At 40.0% G+C, this 24,767-nt stretch overlaps 3 protein-coding genes across 3 annotated transcripts; all 3 read left to right on the forward strand.

Moving 5' to 3' along the window:
• The first annotated feature begins 8,112 nt into the window (after positions 1-8,112).
• LOC129104799 (NAD(P)H dehydrogenase [quinone] 1-like) lies at positions 8,113-9,784 on the forward strand. The gene is made up of 6 exons (XM_054615642.1): positions 8,113-8,171; positions 8,322-8,489; positions 8,572-8,702; positions 8,773-8,886; positions 8,970-9,071; positions 9,424-9,784. Exons 1-6 carry the CDS (start codon positions 8,153-8,155, stop codon positions 9,721-9,723), a joined length of 834 nt encoding a protein of 277 aa, XP_054471617.1. The 5' UTR covers positions 8,113-8,152; the 3' UTR covers positions 9,724-9,784.
• Positions 9,785-16,288: 6,504 nt separating this feature from the next.
• Positions 16,289-17,918, forward strand: LOC129104814 (NAD(P)H dehydrogenase [quinone] 1-like). The gene is made up of 6 exons (XM_054615662.1): positions 16,289-16,395; positions 16,550-16,717; positions 16,799-16,929; positions 17,007-17,120; positions 17,211-17,312; positions 17,546-17,918. The coding sequence occupies exons 1-6, from the start codon at positions 16,377-16,379 to the stop codon at positions 17,843-17,845; spliced, it is 834 nt and encodes a 277-aa protein (XP_054471637.1). The 5' UTR covers positions 16,289-16,376; the 3' UTR covers positions 17,846-17,918.
• A 4,885-nt stretch (positions 17,919-22,803) lies between these two features.
• LOC129104811 (NAD(P)H dehydrogenase [quinone] 1-like) lies at positions 22,804-24,421 on the forward strand. The gene is made up of 6 exons (XM_054615658.1): positions 22,804-22,907; positions 23,062-23,229; positions 23,321-23,451; positions 23,529-23,642; positions 23,729-23,830; positions 24,061-24,421. The coding sequence occupies exons 1-6, from the start codon at positions 22,889-22,891 to the stop codon at positions 24,358-24,360; spliced, it is 834 nt and encodes a 277-aa protein (XP_054471633.1). The 5' UTR covers positions 22,804-22,888; the 3' UTR covers positions 24,361-24,421.
• The last annotated feature ends 346 nt before the right edge of the window (positions 24,422-24,767 follow it).

Here is a 24,767-nt window from a genome sequence, read left to right on the forward strand (position 1 = left end):
TACATTTAATGCAATTTTGAGGTGCTCATTTATTTGACTATTTCTATTTTCTGCTACTTTATACGTCCAATCCACTACAATTCAGAAACAAACATTATTCTATATCACTAGATTCAGATTAACTATAAACTATAATCAACATATAATTATTTTATTCTTATGATATTGTTATCGTCAAATTGTAAAACTTGGCTAGAAATAAAGGGATAAAGGATACTGAAATATGAGGGACTCGTGCTGTCCCCTAGTGGAGGACCTACACGTTTGCTGCTTGCAGAGACCGGCGCTCTCCGAGGTGCTGAAACAATAGAATGACTCCAAAATAAAATGGGACTTATAAAGGCATTTAGTAAGATAACGATTATTTAAGATCCATTCTTGTTATTTCAAGACAATTGAAGCATCGGCAAGCATTGCATCATATTCTCACATGTGACACGTACTTTACCTACACTGGAAATGGATGGATTTGTAACACATTTGGCATTTTTCCCTATTTGTTCAAGAAAAAATCATTTTAACACATTGTCAACTCATAAAATCTTTCCTTTCAGTCCTGAGCTTGTTATTTAGCCGATGGACTGCTTGTTTGGAGCGAGCAAGAGTAACTTTAAGATTACGTTTTCTGTCTATATATATATATATATATATATATATATATATATATATATATATATATATATATATATATATATATATATATATATATATATATAGTAACTTACCTTGCAGATTCTAAAACAACAGAGCCAACTGATTCAGGAGTCTTACATATTAAAGCAGCATCCCTAACCCAATAAAGAGTCAGTGAAGCAGCAACCCGTAAAGTTTTCTCCCCACCAGCCTCCATGCTATTTTTCTTTAGCTTGTCATGATTTTGATGCTGGTAACAGTACGCGGGTGAACAAAACTCTGCAGTCCCTCATGTCCTCCTCCCTGTCCTTCATATCGTCAGGTGCACATCACATCCTTCCGTAACAGGCAGTCTGGCTTGTTGATCTGCCTGTTTCTCCCATCCAACCTCGCCCGGTTGTGCGCAAGATAACACGTCCCTATCTCCCTTTAAAAAACCCTGAAACGAAGTGACGACACAGTTAAACCTCCAGCGTTCACTTTCAGCTTTCATTACCATTCCGACGTGCGCGCAGATTGGCGTTGTTTGAGGCGCAGCACGTTTCATTCTGGAGTTTACAACCGAGTGAACTTATTGTCAGCCTTGCTGTCGATTAACGCAAATTGTCTACTAGATTTGAAACTACTTCCAATGGCGTCATCATTTTCCTGGATCCTGTTAGTGATTTTTTTTTTTTTTTTAATAGCAAATTACTTGAACAGTAATGAAAACAACTTGATCCCTACACATACTCAGTATGTGCATTTCCCCCAAAAAATGTGACACAATGTTCTGGGCTAAAACATTTTTTGAAATTAAATGATTGCAGTCTAATTTTGAATACCTTATATTAACAATGTCACTTGTTCACAAATTTCTTTGAGAATATTTTTATATTTTCATATATCACTGAGATATAGAATTTGTCAAAAAAAAATGGTCTCTGACTGGTTGCCTTTTTAAGAAACATTCACTAAGTGACTTCACAGGGGTCCTATTCAGTTGGGAAAAGCCTTTGTCTTGATTTTGTCTACTATTTGTTTATTTGTAACAAGGAAGATCTACAGCTGTCTCAACCGTCCCATGGAGAGCAGACATGTTCTTGAGTAGCTACCAACAAAAAATATTTTTACGTGGCATAACTAAAAGTAGAGAAGAAATGTAGCAATTGAGCAAAAATATTTTTCTGAAACCCTGTAGATTTCAAAACTATGAATAAAATTTGTGGGATGGTCAGAAGGTCTCTACTTTGAGGTTAAAAGTAAAGAGGCTGAGTATAGAGCATGCCTATAAAAATGCAATGTCCAAACTGTCTCTCTGTCCCAACAAACCCCACTATCCTGACGTTCAGGAGAATGCAACATATAGGTAGTTTGGTCTAATGCAAGAACCCTATTGTGGATTTAATAAACAGATTAGATGACTGTAATTTGGTGGTGAAAAAGTTTGTGTTGACCAACTGTGTTTGTGTTTGCATATATTACTGTAAGTTTCAGTCCAACATTCTGTTCCTCCTATTACTTTTACCTTCTATCGTGTCCATTTGCCAGTTCTTGAAACCCTCTTGTGTAACCAACACATTTGTAAATGCAAACAAGCTGAAGTGGTTTAATCTTAATTTTTCCCAACCCTCCCTCCCTTAGCTCTCCCCTCTGTCTGGTTACCATCTGCTGTCATATTTTGTTTCTGGTGATTTGGAATCAGATGACATCTAATCAATCAGCTTTTATCACCCTGGCTACAGTGGTGAGGAGGAAGAGGCCAGTGGAGGAGGAGAAGAGAGGTGAGACATTACAGCAATTATGCTGCATCTCTGCTTAAAGCACATCAGCTTTTCTAATTATGAAGTAAAATGAGACACACCAGACAAATTTAGCAAAAACTACAAACGATTATTTACATTGTTGATTTTTCTGGGTGATATATTGAAAAAAATTGTTTAAGTCTCTCAAATAAAAGAATAACAAATAAAGGCACATCATGAGTTCAGAGACTAGGAGTCCGATTCCTTGTTTCTAATCAAAGATTAAAAAAAAGGTACTCATTCAACAATGATAAAAAACTAAGAATGGTAGCAAGTCCTTGTATTTAAAAAGCTGGACATAGGAATGTTTAATCACGTTTGTTTGACGTCTAACTTTAATGATTATTCAGTTATAATAATTAGCTTCTTATATTCTGTCCACGACTAATTGAATAGTTTCTGCCCTAGACTGTGTGTCATTTGGGACTTAATAGAACTAAAATTAAACACATCTGATTCGAAGAAGAAAACAAAGAATGACAGTGTTTCAATTGGGAGAACAGGAGGATGTTGTGCTTTTCATGGCAACACATTAAAGGTAGTGTAAGGAAAGGTAAGATACTGTAGTCAACTCGTAGCAGGTGAATGAAATTATAATATTTGCAGAAACACTTTATATTTTAGTTTAATCAATTTATTTTTTGTACACAGCTGGTCAGTTAAACTTTGTGCAAGTTGTCTACAGGCAAGAATACAGCCTATGTAAATAATCCAATTTCTAATACAGTAAATATATTAATCATAATAAATATTTATATTGTTTAAATAGAGCTGTTCTTTCAAGGGAATTGAATGACTTGGTACCAAGTTTGTACCATGCACTATGCAAAGGTAAAGTTAAGGTAAGACCTGTGCTATAATTTAAATTGAGTTGCCTTCTTGTCTTCTGTTTATTGAAAACATAACAAACAGCCTTAACAACACAATTTTACTTCCAAAATGGCACTTAGTTCTGTTTTGTTTTCAGGCCTTTTCCCAATCGAAAGTAAGATGAAGACCTTCCCAGAGGAGCAAGATGAGGAAGTAAACAGACCATTTACAAAATATAATTGATTGTGGAGAAGCTTAAATGGAAAAGCAGAGTAGATGGATTTGTTTCACACCTGAGAATAGCAGGGAAATGCCTGCATGGGGTTTATGTGAGTTAAAATTTAAAGTGTTATATCCTTCCCCAAATTCAGTAAGAAAGACATTATAGAGGACACCTGTTTCTAACTCCTCAGGGGCAGTTAATGGACAGTGGAGAGGTGTTAGACATAATGATAAAGAGGGAGACTTTTATTCAGTCAGAGGATTTACTCTGCAAGCAGTGACTCTTATCTCGGTGCATGCCTCTGCTGTGACATTAAATAGATATGCACACGGTTTGCATCCACTCTATTAACAATACATCTCAGTGTTTTGCTGCTCGACACTGTCACAGTTCAGTGAACATCACTTCACCACGTTGCCTTCAGGGGCTCTGGCTCAGGAAACCCTACTTGGCTGACAAAATATAGTAAGTGACTTATTATCCCAACGAGGACAGAAGAGAAGAAAAGGTGAGCATGAGCATTATGGGATTTTAATATTTTACAATTTTTTGACTGTATAGCGGTTAGCATATCATAAATTAAAGGCCAAATGTTGCCCTCCTGATGTTGCAAATGTTGCAAACCTGAAAAAAGAACAAAAATTACTAACAGGAGGACAGAAATAATCAGAGTCATATCAAAGTATAATTCTTTATTTCAACTTGTCAGTGTCTATTTCACTCTGTTACCTTTTCTGTTTTGTTGCACAATAGGTGTGTATCTCACCTTATTTTGGGAATATCTGTTGCCAGGAAACTCACAGTCACAGGTGTCAGCTATAGCAGACCTTATGGCCCCTTTATAACTGAACTGAAGGAAGTTTCTTGGTCTGATATATATAAAGAGCCAGGAATGCAAACTGATTCATATACCTGGTCACAAGTCAGGCTAGATGCAATATGTACGGTAATATCGTTTTATGGAAATTACTTTGAAGCTGACCTCACAGCGTCCACAGGAATAAGAAAAGTATTGTGTGATGTTAACATTAATCCAGATGAGAGGGAACTGAAGATGAGAGAAAGTCTATATTGCACTTTCCTCTCTTTACACTTTCATTGTTGAATCCCTTGATATTTAAAAAGAGAATGTTTTGATCTTGTTTCACTTTCTTCCCACCTTTTTTTAAATTGACTATGTTATTTTGAAAACTATTTCATAGGAGATTTTTTCAGTCGTAGTAACACTTTCCACCTATCACATGGCTATTTGTTGGATGAACATTTACAGAAATTCGCATAATCAACCTTGAGATCTCTATGCTATGCCTGCTGTTGCAGAACAGGTTTTGTACAAGCAGGTTCAGATGCTTTTCATTCATTAAGAACCCCAAAATAGAGAGGCCTCTTAACATTTATGTTCTCTTTAGCCAGAAGATGAAATAGTTCAAGGAGGATGAATCAGCCCACTTCTAAGGCGATGCTAAAGCAATCTTCAATCAAATTTGGAGCACTTTTAGTCACTCCAGTTTCACCGTCTCACACAAATACTGAAGTTAGAGCAACATAAAGTTCCTCTCCTGGCAGAGACTGTGATCCAATTACACTGCATCCATTGTCTACTTACACTATTACTGTATTGCTGTATCACTGAGAATCACAAACTTTTTATCACACCTTTAAATTGAAAACTTTATACAAACATCCAACAATGGCCCAGCTGCTGCCATGCCAATGTCATGAGAAATGATTTTCTGGCTGCAGGTGATGCAACATGGCCCTCACTGGTGTATGCTGCTCTCTGGTGGACTATTACATACTGTTTAACTACTTTACTGAAGAAAGGTAAGTACAAGGGAGATATTTCTTGTAATTCAATCTCAGTCACACACAATTTAACTTGTGATGATCAACTTACCATCAACTGTTTTCGAGAGGAAAGTAAAAGATTCAGGTAATATGTCTTGGCTTATAGTATGTATATTAAAAGAAACTGTTAGACGTCTCTGCAAGACCTTCCTCCAGCTGATGAACAACTTGAATTACTTTTAATTTGTAACCTTGTCAGGCAGCAGTGCAGAAGGTGTGCCAAAAGAATCACAGTAAATCCTTGTGCTCTGTTTACTTTTGGTCGTTCGAGTGATTAGATCAGTGACATTAATCTGTTAAAGGCTGCAGTTTGCATGCTTTACAATGATTCTGTTCTGCCAATAAACAGCCACAATTCACGATCCACCATCTGGATGGCTATTACTCACTTTCCCACTCAAGCTCTGGCAGATATTCACAAACTGTGATTAAACCATAAACACCATCAAATAAATCTCTTTAATAAAAAAAGAAAATACTGGGTACTGTCACCATCTAGTGGTAAAAAGTAGTAGGTCAAATTCTGTATACTGGGGTCGGAAAATTGTTTGACTTTCAACAGCTCATCGCTACCTTGCCTCTTTTCAGTGACATATTGAAGGTCAATCACACACTGCACCCCAAGTATTCTGTTCATGCTGAAGATGAAGAGACAGCCATTGCCACAGGTATTATACAAGCAACTATAGGATACTGTACAAACTTTTGGGAAAGAACCATCTCAGGACACCTTTTATGCTTGTAATATTTCTGTTCAGTTATATATCTAGTGTACTGCCAATAATGTTTAAATGTATTGATTTTTATATAGGCCTTAAGTGTGCATAAAGCAGCTACAGGAAAAAAAAAAATAAGTTATAATGAAAATGCAAAGAGAATCAGATGTGGTATCCTTCCTCAACTGAGATTATTAGTATGGAAGGACTCTCACCAGATGAGGAGCAAAAAAGAGAAGAATAAAACTAGAGTCACAACGGACACCCTGGCATAGGGGCCTCTTGAACCCTTAGGCTCCTGGTAGACCAATTTGGTAATCCCTCCATAGATAGGTTGGTGTTGTCCTTGTCAATTTTACAATAAACTATGTATTCTTTTACTTTCGTAGCATCTGCATACTGTTGCAACATATCCTAAGGTGCAATAAATATAAGTATTCTATTTAAAGTTTGGCCACATATATAAAGGATCAAATAACTGTATTTTCTCACATTGGCCATATGATGGCACTGTTCGCTACCTTTTTAAAATCATTATCCAGCATGTATCATAAAGACAAAAAAGCTAAAATAATAATAATAATAATTAAGCCTTTATTAGTCCCACAATGGGGAAATTATTTCTCTGCATTTAACCCATCCCGGAGGAGCAGTGGGCTGCAATGAAGCGCCCGGGGAGCAACTTGGGGTTAGGTGTCTTGCTCAAGGACACCTCGGCATGTTGCCAGTAGAGGGGTTTGAACCACCAACCTTGTGGTTACGGGACAAGCGCTCTACCTCATGTGCCACAGCCGCCCCTAAAAGCCTTTATGTTTACCGTTTTTAATGTCCCTATGTACTCCATAGCTGCGTGGTTGTGGTTTTGTGTAAAGGAACCCCTAAAGGTGGGCTGCAGATGTTCTGTCAAACCTTCAGTAGCAAGCAACAAATACCTGACACATGTAGCAGAAAGTTTGAAACACAGTTGGGAGTACTTATACAAATACGTCTTGGATCATGTTGCTCAATACATCACAAACCATGAAAACAAACCACATGATCCATTCCCGTCACAACAGAGAAAATGCAGCCAGAGGCTCAATATCAAACACAACTATGAAAAAAAAGAAGGCCACAGAGAAAAAAAATAGATGGCCTTGTAAACACCAGAATGCCTCATGATCTTAAATTTGAAAAAATGCTCGTACTGATGTGGCAAACACCTACTGACCCTTAAAACTCAATTTCAGTAAGCCAGAACAAGGAGAGAAAATGGGAGAAAAAAAATTCTGACAATGGGCATCCATATGTCCCACTCATGCGGCCTGCTTGCACGCATGCACGCCTGTGTGCTAATATGCAGCTGTTGTCCATTAACCCCTCATCCTCACAGTGGCTGAAACTCATGGCTGATTTTGGTCCCAGATGTGAGCCAGCTCATGTCTCATGCCTTTGATGTCCATTGCTGAGTCTTTTTTTTTTTTTTTTTTTTTTTTTTTTTTTTTTACAGGGAAACATTCGTGAGTGGGCTCAACCGCAGGCAACTTTTTATTTAAGGGAAAATAATGTTTAGGATAACAGAGCTGGAAACCAGAAACAGTAGAGTGAGAGGATCACTGAGCCACATTTGCTTCATGTGGTTGAAAGACATCGGGACTGGCACACAACTTTTAAACATCTTGTAGACAGACAGACACAGACAGACAGACATGCATGCTCTCAAATGGTTACTGTGTAAAAGACACAAAAACAAAGACATTTACACACTGTTTTCTGGCTGAAATGGGAAAAACACACATTGCCTTGAACAAGAAAATGTATGTCTATGAGTATTATTGCCAGTTTAATCCTGTGTTTAAAACAGGCTAAATCTGTAGCTGGTTGCACTCAAACTACATATTCCTGGCTTTTAGTGGTACATAAATTCCACTCCCTATTTAAAAATGCTGACCAGGCTCAGTAAAATATATGTTGTTATGTTGATGAGAGTTCTGAGAGAAGCCAGGTGATTGGTTAATGACCTTGATTGCTGATTGACAGCTCCTGTGAGCAGGCTGCGTGTTGAGTGTTGTGGTGTATAAAACAACATCTTGAATGTTGCTCCAGAGTGACCTGCTCTGTCATTCAACACACCAGCTATCTGTAAAGCGCCGCAGTTGATGTCTGTATTCAGGATGGGTGAGTTATCAACTGTGTTCTTGTATTTGGTGAGGGATTTGGCAGTATGTGTCATGTTCTGTGTAACATTGGATCTCATAAATGGTATGAGTGTTTCACTTGTGAAATGGCAGATCTGATGTGTGCTCTCATCTCTAATTCTTGGTTTAGCAACAAAGAACGTGTTGATTGTGTATGCCCACCAGAGCTCAGGCTCATTCAACGCTGCAGCCAAAGATGCTGCTGTGGAAGTTTTAAAAGCTCAGGACTGCACAGTAGAAGTATCAGACCTGTACGCCATGAAGTTTAAAGCCGCTGCTACTGCTGAGGACATCACCGGTATATCAATATCTCCCTGGCATTAAAAAGTAAGGGTTTTTTATTGACCTTCAGAATTAAATTAAATACATTGTCTCGGCAGGAGAAGTCAAGAATGCCGATCACTTCCGTTATGCAGAGGAGACCAAACTGGCGTGGGAGGAAGGAAAACTGTGTGACGACATCACTGAGGAACAACGCAAACTCACTCAGGCAGATCTCATCATCTTTCAGGTAGAGGCTTGGTGAATGTAATGTTTGTGTTTTACACCTCTCTATGCTAACACTTGGCTCCACTTCTCAGTTCCCCATGTACTGGTTCACTGTTCCTGCAATCATGAAGGGCTGGATCGACCGGGTGCTCACACTGGGCTACGCCTACTCTCACGAGAAGAGATACAGCCAAGGAATCTTCAAGGTAAAGACTCAATTCAAGATGTTTGCATTACTAGGCCAAAGCGGTTCTATCACTAATCTCAAATTTACTTGCTTTCTGCACAGGACAAGAAAGCCATGCTGTCCTTCACCACTGGGTCTCAAGAGTCCATGTTTAGTGCAAATGGTATTAATGGAGACATGAATGTCACACTATGGCCACTACAGGTACTGCATCAGAATATTTATTACACTACGCATTAAAGATCCAAAGTGTAGGATTTAGGAGTTTCATGGCAGAAATGGAGTATATATTCAAAACTGTTTTTGTTTGTATACAATTGCCTTAAATGAGGAATTGTTTTTGTTAACTTGGACTGAGACCTTTATATCTTATGAGGGAGTGGGCCTCTTGAAAGTTTGCTATGTTTCTACAGTAGCCCAGAAAGGACATTCTAAACACTAGCTATGAGGTTTTTGTTTTTTTTCTGCTGGCTGCCAATAAATCTGTCACACTGTACTTATTTTTTTATGAGCTGTTTAATGCATAACATTAAAACACTTGTTTCTCTCTTCCCAGAACGGCATCCTGCACTACTGTGGCTTTCAGGTTCTGGCCCCTCAGATCTTTTGGGCTCCGTCTCACGTTCCCTCTGAGGAGCGCAGCACCATGCTAGAGGGCTGGCGTACCCGACTGCAAGACGTCCTGAAAGAGAAACCACTTTCCTTCACTCCCATGGACTGCTTCGACAGGGAGAAGGGTTTCCAGCTGAAGCCTGAGGTCCATGAGAAACATGCCTCCAAGGAGTATGGACTGACTGTTGGGATCCACCTGGGAAAGGCGCTACCACCCAACAACCAGATGAAAGCTGGAGTCTGAAGACAGTGGGGCTTCTGTGTTTCATTGCATGATGGAAAAATAAAGGCTGACTTGAATTCTATTGCATGATTATATTTTTATGCATATACAATGCCATGATTCAAATGTGAATGCTTGGTACTTGTACTGGGTTACAAGTGGCATAGCCAGAAAAAATGAAAGGTAAAGGACACTTTGAGTGCCAGTATTTTTGTCTTGAGTTATTAAACACTTGTCAGCTTTAATGGTGACGCAGTAAATGTTACCCTGGCAACCATTTTCTCAACAATTGCTAATGAGGCCATGTTGTCAATAAAGCTCCTGCTGGGATCTTCTTGGCTAAGAACACAAAAGTATTCTGAATCCAAGATGTATTCAAACTTTCAGTTCAGCTGAAACCTCTTCCAATCAGTGTAATACTTAAGTCAGGCTTCTTGAGCACAAGATCATGACTCTTGTATTGCTGATGTAAAAACAATATTTTTACCAAATTACGCTAAACTTATGCATTTGAATCTTTCGTATAGTGGCGCTCAATGCACATTTAATCCCTTCTCTGGAATGATTCTGACCCCTCAGCTCTACATGGCCTCTGGGGGGAGGGGGGGAAACGCCCTGCTTCTTTCCTCTCCGACTGCTTTGATGGGGGGGAGAATTTCCAGCTGAGGTCCATTTGGACGGTCCACATGACTGTTAACATTCCACACAAACACCCAGCAGACAGCTCATTCCTCTTCGTCACAACCTCAGCACACTGATCCCCATTAGAGCTCCCCCACAGGTCCATGGCAGCAATTGTCAAGTCACCACTTTCATCCTCTACTTCTGCAGAACAATCAGCTCTCAAATACAGGATGGAGTAACGCATACCTATAACCACCATTTCCTATCAAAGACCCTCTTCAGCATGCTCTATTGCACACCCCTCTGGTGCTAACCATACATATTTAATTCAACTCCCTCTACCACCTCATGCTCCTAACCACAAGCCTGTTACTTTTGGTCTTTTAAATACCAGATCCCTAAATAAGTCATCTCAGGATATATTTATTTTTTTTCATCACAGAGACATGGTTGTCGCAGGGAGACTGTAGTTCAATGATTGAAGCAACCACCCCAGATTTTACACATCAACCCAGGCTGTCGGGCAAGGAAGGGGTGTTGCTGTTATCTACAGAAACATTTCTAAATGCACTCCCATTTTACACAGCTCTTTTACTTAATTTGAACATATTGGTTTTAAGAAGTGATTTAAAAAAGATTACTGATTTTGCAAGCCTTATCTCCTCAGGCAGGTTGTTCCAAAGCCGAAGGGCCCCACCTGAGGATCTAAGGATGCGAGCTGGCTCATAAAGGGTCAACATTTCTACTATATATGTTAGGGCCAGACCCAGACGTACTTTAAAAGTGATCAGTAAAATCTTAAAATCAATTCTAAAACGAACAGGGAGCCAATGAAGAGAAGCCAGGATTGGGGTGATGTGATGTCGTCTGTTAAAACCAGTAAGAAGCCTAGCTGCTGAGTTCTGAACTAGTTGGAGGCGAGAGAGGAGGGAGTTACAGTAGTCTAGTCTTGAAAAGATAAATGCTAAATCATTTTTTACCAGGTCAGGGTGAGTGAGGATTGGTTTTATTTCGGAGATGGTTCTGATTTGAAGGAAACAGGACTGGACTACTTTTGTGCTGTGGGGTTTGAAACTGAAATCTGAATAAAATAGAACTCCCAAGTTTCTTGCAGTGGACTTTATATTTACAGACAGGGGACCAAGGACACTTACAATAGGAGTGATGGGGTTTGGGGGACTAAATAATATGATATCTGATTTGAAATTATTGAGTTGAAGAACATTTTGTGCTATCCAACAGTTGATATCGTTAAGACAGTCTAAAATAGCAGTTAGGCTTCTTGGGTCGACGGGTCTCATTGGAAGGTATATCTGTGTGTCGTCTGCGTAGCAATGAAAACAGATATTTGACGTTGGATGATTTGACCTAGCAGGAGCATGTACAGGTGCATCTCAATAAATTAGAATATCATGGAAAAGTTTGTTTATTTCGATAATTCAATTCAAAAAGTGAAACTCATATATTATATAGATTCATTACACACAGAGTGAAATATTTCAAGCGTTTATTTCTTTTAATTTTGATGATTATGGCTTACAGCTAATGAAAACCCAAAATTCAGTATCTCAGAAAATTAGAATATTACATAAGACCAATAATACAAAGGATTTTTAAAACAGAAATGTCAGCCTACTGAAAAGTATGTTCATATATATATGCACACAATACTTGGTCGGGGCTCCTTTTGCATGAATTACTGCATCAATGCCGCGTGGCATGGAGGCGATAAGCCTGTGGCACTGCTGAGGTGTTATGGAAGCCCAGGTTGCTTTGATAGCGGCCTTCAGCTCGCCTGCATTGTTGGATCTGGTGTCTCTCATCTTCCTCTTGACAATACCCAACAGATTCTCTATGGGGTTCAGGTCAAGCGGGTTTGCTGGCCAATCAAGCACAGTGATACCATGGTCATTAAACCAGGTATTGGTACTTTTGGCAGTGTGGGCAGGTGCCAAGTCCTGCTGGAAAATGAAATCAGCATCTCCATAAAGCTTGTCAGCGGAAGGAAGCATGCTACCAGGTAGTGCTCTAAAAATTCCTGGTAGACGGCTGCGTTGACTTTGGACTTGATAAAACACAGTGGACCAACACCAGCAGATGACATGGCTCCCCAAATCATCACTGACTGTGGAAACTTCACACTGGACTTCAAGCAACTTGGATTATGTGCCTCTCCACTCTTCCTCCAGACTCTGGGACCTTGATTTCCAAATGAAATGCAAAATTTACTTTCATCTGAAAAGAGGACCACTTTGGACCACTGAGCAACAGTCCAGTCCTTTTTCTCCTTAGCCCAGGTAAGACACTTCTGACGTTGTCTCTGGTTCAGGAGTGGCTTGACACGAGGAATGCGACAGTTGTAGCCCATGTCCTGGATACGTCTGTGCGTGGTGGCTCTTGATGCACTGACTCCAGCCTCAGTCCACTCCTTGTGAATCTCCCCCAAATTCTTGAATGGCCGTTGCTTCACAATCCTCTCAAGGCTGCAGTTATCCCTGTTGCTTGTGCACCTTTTTCTACCACACTTTTTCCTTCCACTCAACTTTCTATGAATATGCTTGGATACAGCACTCTGTGAACAGCCAGCGTCTTTAGCAATGATCTTTTGTGGCTTACCCTCCTTGTGGAGGGTGTCAATGACTGTCTTCTGAACAACTGTCAAGTCAGCAGTCTTCCCCATGATTGTGTAGCCTACTGAACCAGCCTTAGAGACCATTTAAAGGTTCAGGAAACCTTTGCAGGTGTTTTGGGTTAATTAGCTGATTAGAGAGGGACATCGTGAGTCTACAATATTGAACTTTTTCACAATATTCTAATTTTCTGAGATACTGAATTTTGGGTTTTCATTAGCTGTAAGCCATAATCATCAAAATTAAAAGAAATAAACGCTTGAAATATTTCACTCTGTGTGTAATGAATCTATATAATATATGAGTTTCACTTTTTGAATTGAATTATCGAAATAAACGAACTTTTCCATGATATTCTAATTTATTGAGATGCACCTGTATATAGAAAATAAAATTGGACCTAAAATGGAACCTTGCGGTACACCACAGGTAATGTTAGAAGTAGAGGATGAGTAATTACTTATGGTGACCGAGTGTGGTCTGTCTGAGAGGTAAGAATAAAACCAACTAAGTGCAGAGTCCTTGATGCCAACCCAGCTTTTAAGACGGTTGATTAAAATGGCATGGTCTACTGTGTCAAAGGCTGCACAAAATCGGGCATTCCCCCCTGTCAGCGGCTAAAAGGAGGTAATTGGATACCTTGAGGAGGGCGGTTTCTGTACTGCGTTAAAGCTCTAAAACCTGACTGAAACTTTCGAAGACATTATCAAGACACATCAAAGCTAAAATTTGGGTTGATACCACCTTTTCTAAAACTTTTGATAAAAAAACGGAAGTTTAGAAATTGGCCTAAAATGGCTAAGAACCAAGGGAACAAGATTAGGTTTCTTTAAAAGAGGTTGGACCACAGCATGTTTAAGAGTAGATGGAACGTTTCCTGTTGTTAATGAGCTATTAATAATCAATAAAATACTGGGCCCGACTGTATCATTAACCTCTTTAAGGAATTTAGGTTGTATAAAATCAAGGCTGCACGTGGTTGATTTCATACGGGATATGGTTTCAGCTAAAAAGGAAAGCGATACAGTATTAAAATTGCTAAAATAACTAAGAGTATCCCTACTGACATGTAAAACACGGTCTGGGGGGCGGGGGATGTGGGGGTAATTGGTTGCCTAATGTCCTTTACTCTATTTGTAAAAAATATGCTCACACATCTCTTGTGGGCATCAGTGAAATGACAGGGGGAGGGGGTGACCATTGAGTCAATTATCTTAAATAAAATTCTTGGATTTGAGTGGTTTGCTAAAATTAAATTTGAGAAGAAAGAAGTCCTTGCTTCTTTAACTGCCATTTGATAGTTCTTCATTGCATCTTTCCAAATCTCATAAGATACATGTAAGCCTGTTCTTTTCCATTTTCGTTCCTTTCTCCTACAGTCTCTCTTTAAATCTTGGGTGGATTTGTTTAGCCAGGGCTGGGGTGTTGTATTTGACCTTTTGTTTTTCAGGGGGGCAACAGAGTCCAGGACATTCTGACAGGTGTGATTAAAAAGGGACACCAGCTCCTCAAAGTGAAAATGAGGATTAAAGGCAGTTAAAAAAGCCGTGGTAAAAAGCTCAGAAAACTTGCTAGCAGACAGCGAGTTAAAAACCCGGCGGCGGACAGGTGAAGTATCAGTAATCGGTAGAGGATGGAATAAAACCACATTGAATAAAACCGCTTTGTGATCAGACACACAGATATCCTTAGTCTCAAAGTTCTCAGGGCATAGACCACCGTAAATAACCAGGTCAAGTGTGTGACACTTTGAGTGTGTGGGCTCCTGTATAGCCTGAGTGAGGTTAAAAGATTCCAGGGTATCCATAAAATCTGTGACAAAGGTCTAGGTCTAAAATCACCTAAAATAAGAATTTTGTCATACTTTGATGTCAAATGGGAAAGTAACCCCGCAAACACTTGGATACAAACACTGGGCTGTCTGTAGATTAGTAAAATGATCACTGGATCTTTAGAGTTCACTATAAAACCCCTTTTAACAGACTGGCTTTTATGTGATGTCGTCGCTTTAATGTTTCGTTTTATTATTGGTTTTAGTAACTTATTTTATTTTACTATACTATTTTATTTTATTTTATCTATTTTCTTTATTTTCTTTTCTTATTTTTATCCTATCGATTGTTTTTATTGTTTCAGCTTTTGTACTGTTTTATAAGGGTTTAAGTCCTACCTCAGTTTGTCTTCCATAGTTGGTCCTCATTGTTGAGCTTTCTTTTGTTTTATTGCCTTGCTTTTGGTGCTTTGTTTGTCAAAGCACTTTGTAAACTCTGTTTTTAAAGGTGCTACATAAATAGAGTAATTATTATTATGATTAAGATAAAGAAGAGACGAGATAAAGAGGTTTTTATTGTCATTGTAGTGATATAATGAAATTCCGTTTGGCAGCTCTCTGCTAGCCAGCAGCAGTGGGGGTGATGGAGGCCACAGCTCTGGGGAAGAAGCTGTTCCTCAGTCTGTTTGTGCAGGTTTTTATTGTTCTGTACCTTCTCCCCGATGGCAGGGGGACAAACAGACTGTGACCTGGGTGGGTTGGGTCCTTGCTGATGTTGCTAGCCTTCTTGTGTAGACGGCTAGCATGTACTGTGTCCAGAGTCGGGAGCTTGGTTCCTACGATCCTCTGCGCTGTTTTAACAACGGTTTCCGATTCTGTACAGCTGGTGTACCACACGGTGGCGCAGTGGCAGAGGATTGTCTCTATGGTGCTCCTGTAGAAATTGACTAGGAGCTGAGAGGGGAGTTTGGCTGTTTTGAGTTTCCTCAAGAAGAAGAGCTTCTGTTGGGCTTTCCTCACCAGGTGGGAGGTCTTAAGGGCCCATGTCAGATCCTTTGTGATGTGGATTCCCAAGAATTTGAGGCCACTTACACTTATTATTATTATTATTATTGAAAACATGCTATAAAAAAAGGTTGTGGGAACCCACCTGGGGAGCCATGTTTGCTTCATGTGATTCAAAGACATCAGGACTGGCACACAATTTTTAAACATCTTGTACACAGGCCGACACAGACAGACATGCATGCTCTCAATTATCCACGTGGTTACTGTGTAAAAGATACAAACAAAGACGCACTGTCCTTTTCTGGGTAGGCTGAGTATTATTGTAAGTTTATCCTGTGTTTAAAACAGGCTAAATCTGTAGCTGGTTCCACTGATAAAAAAAAATACATATTCTTGGCCTTAAGTGGCACAGAAATTCCAGTACCCATTTAAAATATTTAAATGATAAATTATGTTGCTATGTTGATGAGAGTTGTGAGAGATGCCATGTGATTGGTTAATGACCTTGATTGCTAATTGACAGCACCTGTGAGCAGGCTGCGTGTTGAGTGTTGTGGTGTATAAAACAACATCTTGAATGTTGCTCCAGAGTGACCTGCTCTGTCATTCAACACACCAGCTACTGTAAAGCGCCACAGTTGATGTCTGTATTCAGGATGGGTGAGTTATCAACAATGTGTTCTTGTATTTGGTGAGGGATTTGGCAGTATGTGTCATGTTCTGAGTAATGTTGGATCTCATAAATGGTACTAATGTTTGATTTGTGAAATTTCAGATCTGATGTGTGCTCTCTTATTTCTAATTCTTGGTTTAGCAACAAAGAACGTGTTGATTGTGTATGCCCACCAGAGCTCAGGCTCATTCAACGCTGCAGCCAAAGATGCTGCTGTGGAAGTTTTAAAAGCTCAGGACTGCACAGTAGAAGTATCAGACCTGTACGCCATGAAGTTTAAAGCCGCTGCTACTGCTGAGGACATCACCGGTATATCAATATCTCCCTGGCATTAAAAAGTAAGGGTTTTTATTGACCTTCAGAATTAAATTAAATACATTGTCTCGGCAGGAGAAGTCAAGAATGCCGATCACTTCCGTTATGCAGAGGAGACCAAACTGGCGTGGGAGGAAGGAAAACTGTGTGACGACCTCACTGAGGAACAACGCAAACTCACTCAGGCAGATCTCATCATCTTTCAGGTAGAGGCTTGGTGAATGTAATGTTTGTGTTTTACACCTCTCTATGCTAAAAGCTAACACTTGGCTCCACTTCTCAGTTCCCCATGTACTGGTTCACTGTTCCTGCAATCATGAAGGGCTGGATCGACCGGGTGCTCACACTGGGCTACGCCTACTCTCACGAGAAGAGATACAGCCAAGGAATCTTCAAGGTAAAGACTCCATTCAAGATGTTTGAGTTATTGGTCTATCCCTTTTCATTTATTCATTTATTTTTTCTAATTTGCTTGCTTTCTGCACAGGACAAGAAAGCCATGCTGTCCTTCACCACTGGGTCTCAAGAGTCCATGTTTAGTGCAAATGGTATTAATGGAGACATGAATGTCACACTGTGGCCACTACAGGTACTGCATCAGAATATTGATTACACTACGCATTAAAGATCCAAGAGTGAAGGATTTAGAAGTTTCATGGCAGAAATGGAGTATATATTCATTATTATGTTTTTGTTGGTTAATAATTGCCCAGAACGAATTGTTTTTGTTGGCATGAGGCCTTCATATCTTAAGAGGGAATGAGCCGCTGAATATGTACCCTTTGACTTTAAACATTGTTTGTGTTTTCTCTCTCTCCCCAGAATGGCATCCTGCACTACTGTGGCTTTCAGGTTCTGGCCCCTCAGATCTTCTGGGCTCCGTCTCACGTTCCCTCTGAGGAGCGCAGCACCATGCTAGAGGGCTGGCGTACCCGACTGCAAGGCATCCTGAAAGAGAAATCACTTTCCTTCACTCCCATGGACTGCTTCGACAGGGAGAAGGGTTTCCAGCTGAAGCCTGAGGTCCATGAGAAACATGCCTCCAAGGAGTATGGACTGACTGTTGGGATCCACCTGGGAAAGGCGCTACCACCCAACAACCAGATGAAAGCTGGAGTCTGAAGACAGTGGGGCTTCTGTATTTCATTGCATGATGGAAAAATAAAGGCTGACTTGAATTCTATTGCATGATTATATTTTTATGCATATACAATGCCATGATTCAAATGTGAATGCTTCGTACTTGTACTGGGTTACAAGTGGCATAGCCAGAAAAAATGAAGGGTAAAGGACACTTTGAGTGCCAGTATTTTTGTCTTGAGTTATTAAACACTTGTCAGCTTTAATGGTGACGCAGTAAATGTTACCCTGGCAACCATTTTCTCAACAATTGCTAATGAGGCCATGTTGTCAATAAAGCTCCTGCTGGGATCTTCTTGGCTAAGAACACAGAAGTATTCTGAATCCAAGATGTATTCAAACTTTCAGTTCAGCTGAAACACCTTCCAATCAGTGTAATACTTAAGTCAGGCTTCTTGAGCACAAGATCATGACTCTTGTATTGCTGATGTAAAAATAATATTTTTACCAAATTACGCTAAACTTCTGCATTTGAATCTTTCGTATAGTGGCGCTCAATGCACATTTAATCCCTTCTCTGGAATGATTCTCTACATGGCCTCTGGGGGAAAAACTCCCTGCTTCTTTACTCTCCGACTGCTTTGATGGGGGGGGGGAATAATTTCCAGCTGAGGTCCATTTGGACAGTCCACATGACTGTTAACATTCCACACAAACACCCAGCAGACAGCTCATTCCTCTTCCACTTCATCACAACCTCAGCACACTGATCCCCATTAGAGCTCCCCCACAGGTCCATGGCAGCAATTGTCAAGTCACCACTTTCATCCTCTACTTCTGCACAACAATCAGCTCTCAAATACAGGATGGAGTAACTCATACCTATAACCACCATTTCCTATCAAAGACCCTCTTCAGCATGCTCTATTGCACACCCCTCTGGTGCTAACCATACATATTTAATTCAACTCCCTCTACCACCTCATGCTCCTAACCACAAGCCTGTTACTTTTGGTCTTTTAAATACCAGATCCCTAAATAAGTCATTATCTCAGGATATATATATATATGTATATATATATTTCATCACAGACATGGTTGTCGCAGGGAGACTGTAGTTCAATGATTGAAGCAACCCCCCCAGATTTTACACATCAACCCAGGCTGTCGGGCAAGGAAGGGGTGTTGCTGTTATCTACAGAAACATTTCTAAATGCACTCCCATTTTACACAGCTCTTTTACTTAATTTGAACATATTGGTTTTAAGAAGTGATTTAAAAAAGATTACTGATTTTGCAAGCCTTATCTCCTCAGGCAGGTTGTTCCAAAGCCGAAGGGCCCCACCTGAGGATCTAAGGATGCGAGCTGGCTCATAAAGGGTCAACATTTCTACTATATATGCTAGGGCCAGACCCAGACGTTCTTTAAAAGTGATCAGTAAAATCTTAAAATCAATTCTAAAATGAACAGGGAGCCAATGAAGAGAAGCCAGGATTGGGGTGATGTGATGTCGTCTGTTAAAACCAGTAAGAAGCCTAGCTGTCGAGTTCTGAACTAGTTGGAGGCGAGAGAGGAGGGAGTTACAGTAGTCTAGTCTTGAAAAGATAAATGCTAAATCATTTTTTACCAGGTCAGGGTGAGTGAGGATTGGTTTTATTTTGGAGATGGTTCTGATTTGAAGGAAACAGGACTGGACTACTTTTGTGCTGTGGGGTTTGAAACTGAAATCTGAACCAAATAGAACTCCCAAGTTTCTTGCAGTGGACTTTATATTTACAGACAGGGGACCAAGGACACTTATAATAGGAGTGATGGGGTTAGGGGACTAAATAATATGATATCTGATTTGAAATTATTGAGTTGAAGAACATTTTGTGCTATCCAACAGTTGATATCGTTAAGACAGTCTAAAACAGCAGTTAGGCTTCTTGGGTCGACGGGTCTCAGTGGAAGGTATATCTGTGTGTCGTCTGCGTAGCAATAAAAACAGATATTTGACGTTGGATGATTTGACCTAGCGGGAGCATGTATATAGAAAATAAAATTGGACCTAAAATGGAACCTTGCGGTACACCACAGGTAATGTTAGAAGTAGAGGATGAGTAATTACTTATGGTGACCGAGTGTGGTCTGTCTGAGAGGTAAGAATAAAACCAACTAAGTGCAGAGTCCTTGATGCCAACCCAGCTTTTAAGACGGTTGATTAAAATGGCATGGTCTACTGTGTCAAAGGCTGCACAAAATCGGGCATTCCCACCTGTCAGCGGCTAAAAGGAGGTAATTGGATACCTTGAGGAGGGCGGTTTCTGTACTGCGTTAAAGCTCTAAAACCTGACTGAAACTTTCGAAGACATTATCAAGACACATCAAAGCTAAAATTTGGGTTGATACCACCTTTTCTAAAACTTTTGATAAAAAAACGGAAGTTTAGAAATTGGCCTAAAATGGCTAAGAACCAAGGGAACAAGATTAGGTTTCTTTAAAAGAGGTTGGACCACAGCATGTTTAAGAGTAGATGGAACGTTTCCTGTTGTTAATGAGCTATTAATAATCAATAAAATACTGGGCCCGACTGTATCATTAACCTCTTTAAGGAATTTAGGTTGTATAAAATCAAGGCTGCACGTGGTTGATTTCATACGGGATATGGTTTCAGCTAAAAAGGAAAGCGATACAGTATTAAAATTGCTAAAATAACTAAGAGTATCCCTACTGACATGTAAAACATGGTCTGGGGGGCGGGGGATGTGTTGGTAATTGGTTGCCTAATGTCCTTTACTTTATTTGTAAAAAATATGCTCACACATCTCTTGTGGGCATCAGTGAAATGACAGGGGAGGGGGTGACCATTGAGTCAATTATCTTAAATAAAATTCTTGGATTTGAGTGGTTTGCTAAAATTAAATTTGAGAAGAAAGAAGTCCTTGCTTCTTTAACTGCCATTTGATAGTTCTTCATTGCATCTTTCCAAATCTCATAAGATACATGTAAGCCTGTTCTTTTCCATTTTCGTTCCTTTCTCCTACAGTCTCTCTTTAAATCTTGGGTGGATTTGTTTAGCCAGGGCTGGGGTGTTGTATTTGACCTTTTGTTTTTCAGGGGGGCAACAGAGTCCAGGACATTCTGACAGGTGTGATTAAAAAGGGACACCAGCTCCTCAAAGTGAAAATGAGGATTAAAGGCAGTTAAAAAAGCCGTGGTAAAAAGCTCAGAAAACTTGCTAGCAGACAGCGAGTTAAAAACCCGGCGGGACAGGTGAAGTATCAGTAATCGGTAGAGGATGGAATAAAACCACATTGAATAAAACCGCTTTGTGATCAGACACACAGATATCCTTAGTCTCAAAGTTCTCAGGGCATAGACCACCGTAAATAACCAGGTCAAGTGTGTGACACTTTGAGTGTGTGGGCTCCTGTATAGCCTGAGTGAGGTTAAAAGATTCCAGGGTATCCATAAAATCTGTGACAAAGGTCTAGGTCTAAAATCACCTAAAATAAGAATTTTGTCATACTTTCAAATGGGAAAGTAACCCCGCAAACACTTGGATACAAACACTGTTTGGCCTGGGCTGTCTGTAGATTAGTAAAATGATCACTGGATCTTTAGAGTTCACTATAAAACCCCTTTTAACAGACTGGCTTTTATGTGATGTCGTCCCTTTAATGTTTCGTTTTATTATTGGTTTTAGTAACTTATTTTATTTTACTATACTATTTTATTTTATTTGATCTATTTTATTTATTTTATTTTCTTATTTTTATCCTATCGATTGTTTTTATTGTTTCAGCTTTTGTACTGTTTTATAAGGGTTTAAGTCCTACCTCAGTTTGTCTTCCATAGTTGGTCCTCATTGTTGAGCTTTCTTTTGTTTTATTGCCTTGCTTTTGGTGCTTTGTTTGTCAAAGCACTTTGTAAACTCTGTTTTTAAAGGTGCTACATAAATAAAGTAATTATTATTATGATTAAGATAAAGAAGAGATGAGATAAAGAGGTTTTTATTGTCATTGTAGTGATATAACGAAATTCCGTTTGGCAGCTCTCTGCTAGCCAGCAGCAGTGGGGGTGATGGAGGCCACAGCTCTGGGGAAGAAGCTGTTCCTCAGTCTGTTTGTGTGGGTTTTTATTGTTCTGTACCTTCTCCCTGATGGCAGGGGGACAAACAGACTGTGACCTGGGTGGGTTGGGTCCTTGCTGATGTTGCTAGCCTTCTTGTGTAGACGGCTAGCATGTACTGTGTCCAGAGTCGGGAGCTTGGTTCCTACGATCCTCTGCGCTGTTTTAACAACGGTTTCCGATTCTGTACAGCTGGTGTACCACACGGTGGCGCAGTGGCAGAGGATTGTCTCTATGGTGCTCCTGTAGAAATTGACTAGGAGCTGAGAGGGGAGTTTGGCTGTTTTGAGTTTCCTCAAGAAGAAGAGCTTCTGTTGGGCTTTCCTCACCAGGTGGGAGGTCTTAAGGGCCCATGTCAGATCCTTTGTGATGTGGATTCCCAAGAATTTGAGGCCACTTACACTTATTATTATTATTATTATTGAAAACATGCTATAAAAAAAGGTTGTGGGAACCCACCTGGGGAGCCATGTTTGCTTCATGTGATTCAAAGACATCAGGACTGGCACACAATTTTTAAACATCTTGTACACAGGCCGACACAGACAGACATGCATGCTCTCAATTATCCACGTGGTTACTGTGTAAAAGATACAAACAAAGACAAAGACGCACTGTCCTTTTCTGGGTAGGCTGAGTATTATTGTAAGTTTATCCTGTGTTTAAAACAGGCTAAATCTGTAGCTGGTTCCACTGATAAAAAAAACTACATATTCTTGGCCTTAAGTGGCACAGAAATTCCAGTACCCATTTAAAATATTTAAATGATAAATTATGTTGCTATGTTGATGAGAGTTGTGAGAGATGCCATGTGATTGGTTAATGACCTTGATTGCTGATTGACAGCACCTGTGAGCAGGCTGAGTGTTGAGTGTTGTGGTGTATAAAACAACATCTTGAATGTTGCTCCAGAGTGACCTGCTCTGTCATTCAACACACCAGCTATCTGTAAAGCGCCACAGTTGCAGTTGATGTCTGTATTCAGGATGGGTGAGTTATCAACAATGTGTTCTTGTATTTGGTGAGGGATTTTGCGGTATATGTCATGTTCTGAGTAATGTTGGATCTCATAAATGGTACTAATGTTTGATTTGTGAAATTTCAGATCTGATGTGTGCTCTCTTATTTCTAATTCTTGGTTTAGCAACAAAGAAAGTGTTGATTGTGTATGCCCACCAGAGCTCAGGCTCATTCAACGCTGCAGCCAAAGATGCTGCTGTGGAAGTTTTAAAAGCTCAGGACTGCACAGTAGAAGTATCAGACCTGTACGCCATGAAGTTTAAAGCCGCTGCTACTGCTGAGGACATTACCGGTATATCAATATCTCCCTGGCATTAAAAAGTAAGGTTTTTTTTTTTTTTTTATTGACCTTCAGAATTAAATTAAATACATTGTCTCGGCAGGAGAAGTCAAGAATGCCGATCACTTCCGTTATGCAGAGGAGACCAAACTAGCGTGGGAGGAAGGAAAACTGTGTGACGACCTCACTGAGGAACAACGCAAACTCACTCAGGCAGATCTCATCATCTTTCAGGTAGAGGCTTGGTGAATGTAATGTTTGTGTTTTACACCTCTCTATGCTAAAAGCTAACACTTGGCTCCACTTCTCAGTTCCCCATGTACTGGTTCACTGTTCCTGCAATCATGAAGGGCTGGATCGACCGGGTGCTCACACTGGGCTACGCCTACTCTCACGAGAAGAGATACAGCCAAGGAATCTTCAAGGTAAAGACTCAATTCAAGATGTTTGAGTTATTGGTCTATCCCTTTTATTTATCTTATTTTTTCTAATTTGCTTGCTTTCTGCACAGGACAAGAAAGCCATGCTGTCCTTCACCACTGGGTCTCAAGAGTCCATGTTTAGTGCAAATGGTATTAATGGAGACATGAATGTCACACTGTGGCCACTACAGGTACTGCATCAGAATATTGATTACACTACGCATTAAAGATCCAAGAGTGAAGGATTTAGAAGTTTCATGGCAGAAATGGAGTATATATTCATTATGTTTTCGTTGGTTAATAATTGCCCAGAACGGATCGCTTTTGTTGGCATGAGGCCTTCAGATCTTAAGAGGGAATGAGCCGCTGAATATGTACCCTTTGACTTTAAACATTGTTTGTGTTTTCTCTCTCTCCCCAGAATGGCATCCTGCACTACTGTGGCTTTCAGGTTCTGGCCCCTCAGATCTTCTGGGCTCCGTCTCACGTTCCCTCTGAGGAGCGCAGCACCATGCTGGAGGGCTGGCGTACCCGACTGCAAGACGTCCTGAAAGAGAAACCACTTTCCTTCACTCCCATGGACTGCTTCGACAGGGAGAAGGGTTTCCAGCTGAAGCCTGAGGTCCATGAGAAACATGCCTCCAAGGAGTATGGACTGACTGTTGGGATCCACCTGGGAAAGGCGCTACCACCCAACAACCAGATGAAAGCTGGAGTCTGAAGACAGTGGGGCTTCTGTGTTTCATTGCATGATGGAAAAATAAAGGCTGACTTGAATTCTATTGCATGATTATATTTTTATGCATATACAATGTCATGATTCAAATGTGAATGCTTGGTACTTGTACTGGGTTACAAGTGGCATAGCCAGAAAAAATGAAAGGTAAAGGACACTTTGAGTGCCAGTCTTGCAAAGTTATTAAACACTCTGTGGTTAGCTTTACTAGTGATGCAATAAATGTTACTCTGGCAACCGAAAGTGATTATGGGCAATTTTCTCAACAATTGCTAATGAGGCCATGATATCATTAAAGCTCCTGCTGGGATCTTAGCAAATAACACAGTATATATTCTCAATCCAAGATGTGCATAAACTTTAAATTCTGCTGAACAATTAAGTGTAATACT

The sequence above is a fragment of the Anoplopoma fimbria genome, chromosome 16, assembly GCF_027596085.1.
Source record: "Anoplopoma fimbria isolate UVic2021 breed Golden Eagle Sablefish chromosome 16, Afim_UVic_2022, whole genome shotgun sequence".
Classification (NCBI taxonomy): domain Eukaryota; kingdom Metazoa; phylum Chordata; class Actinopteri; order Perciformes; family Anoplopomatidae; genus Anoplopoma; species Anoplopoma fimbria.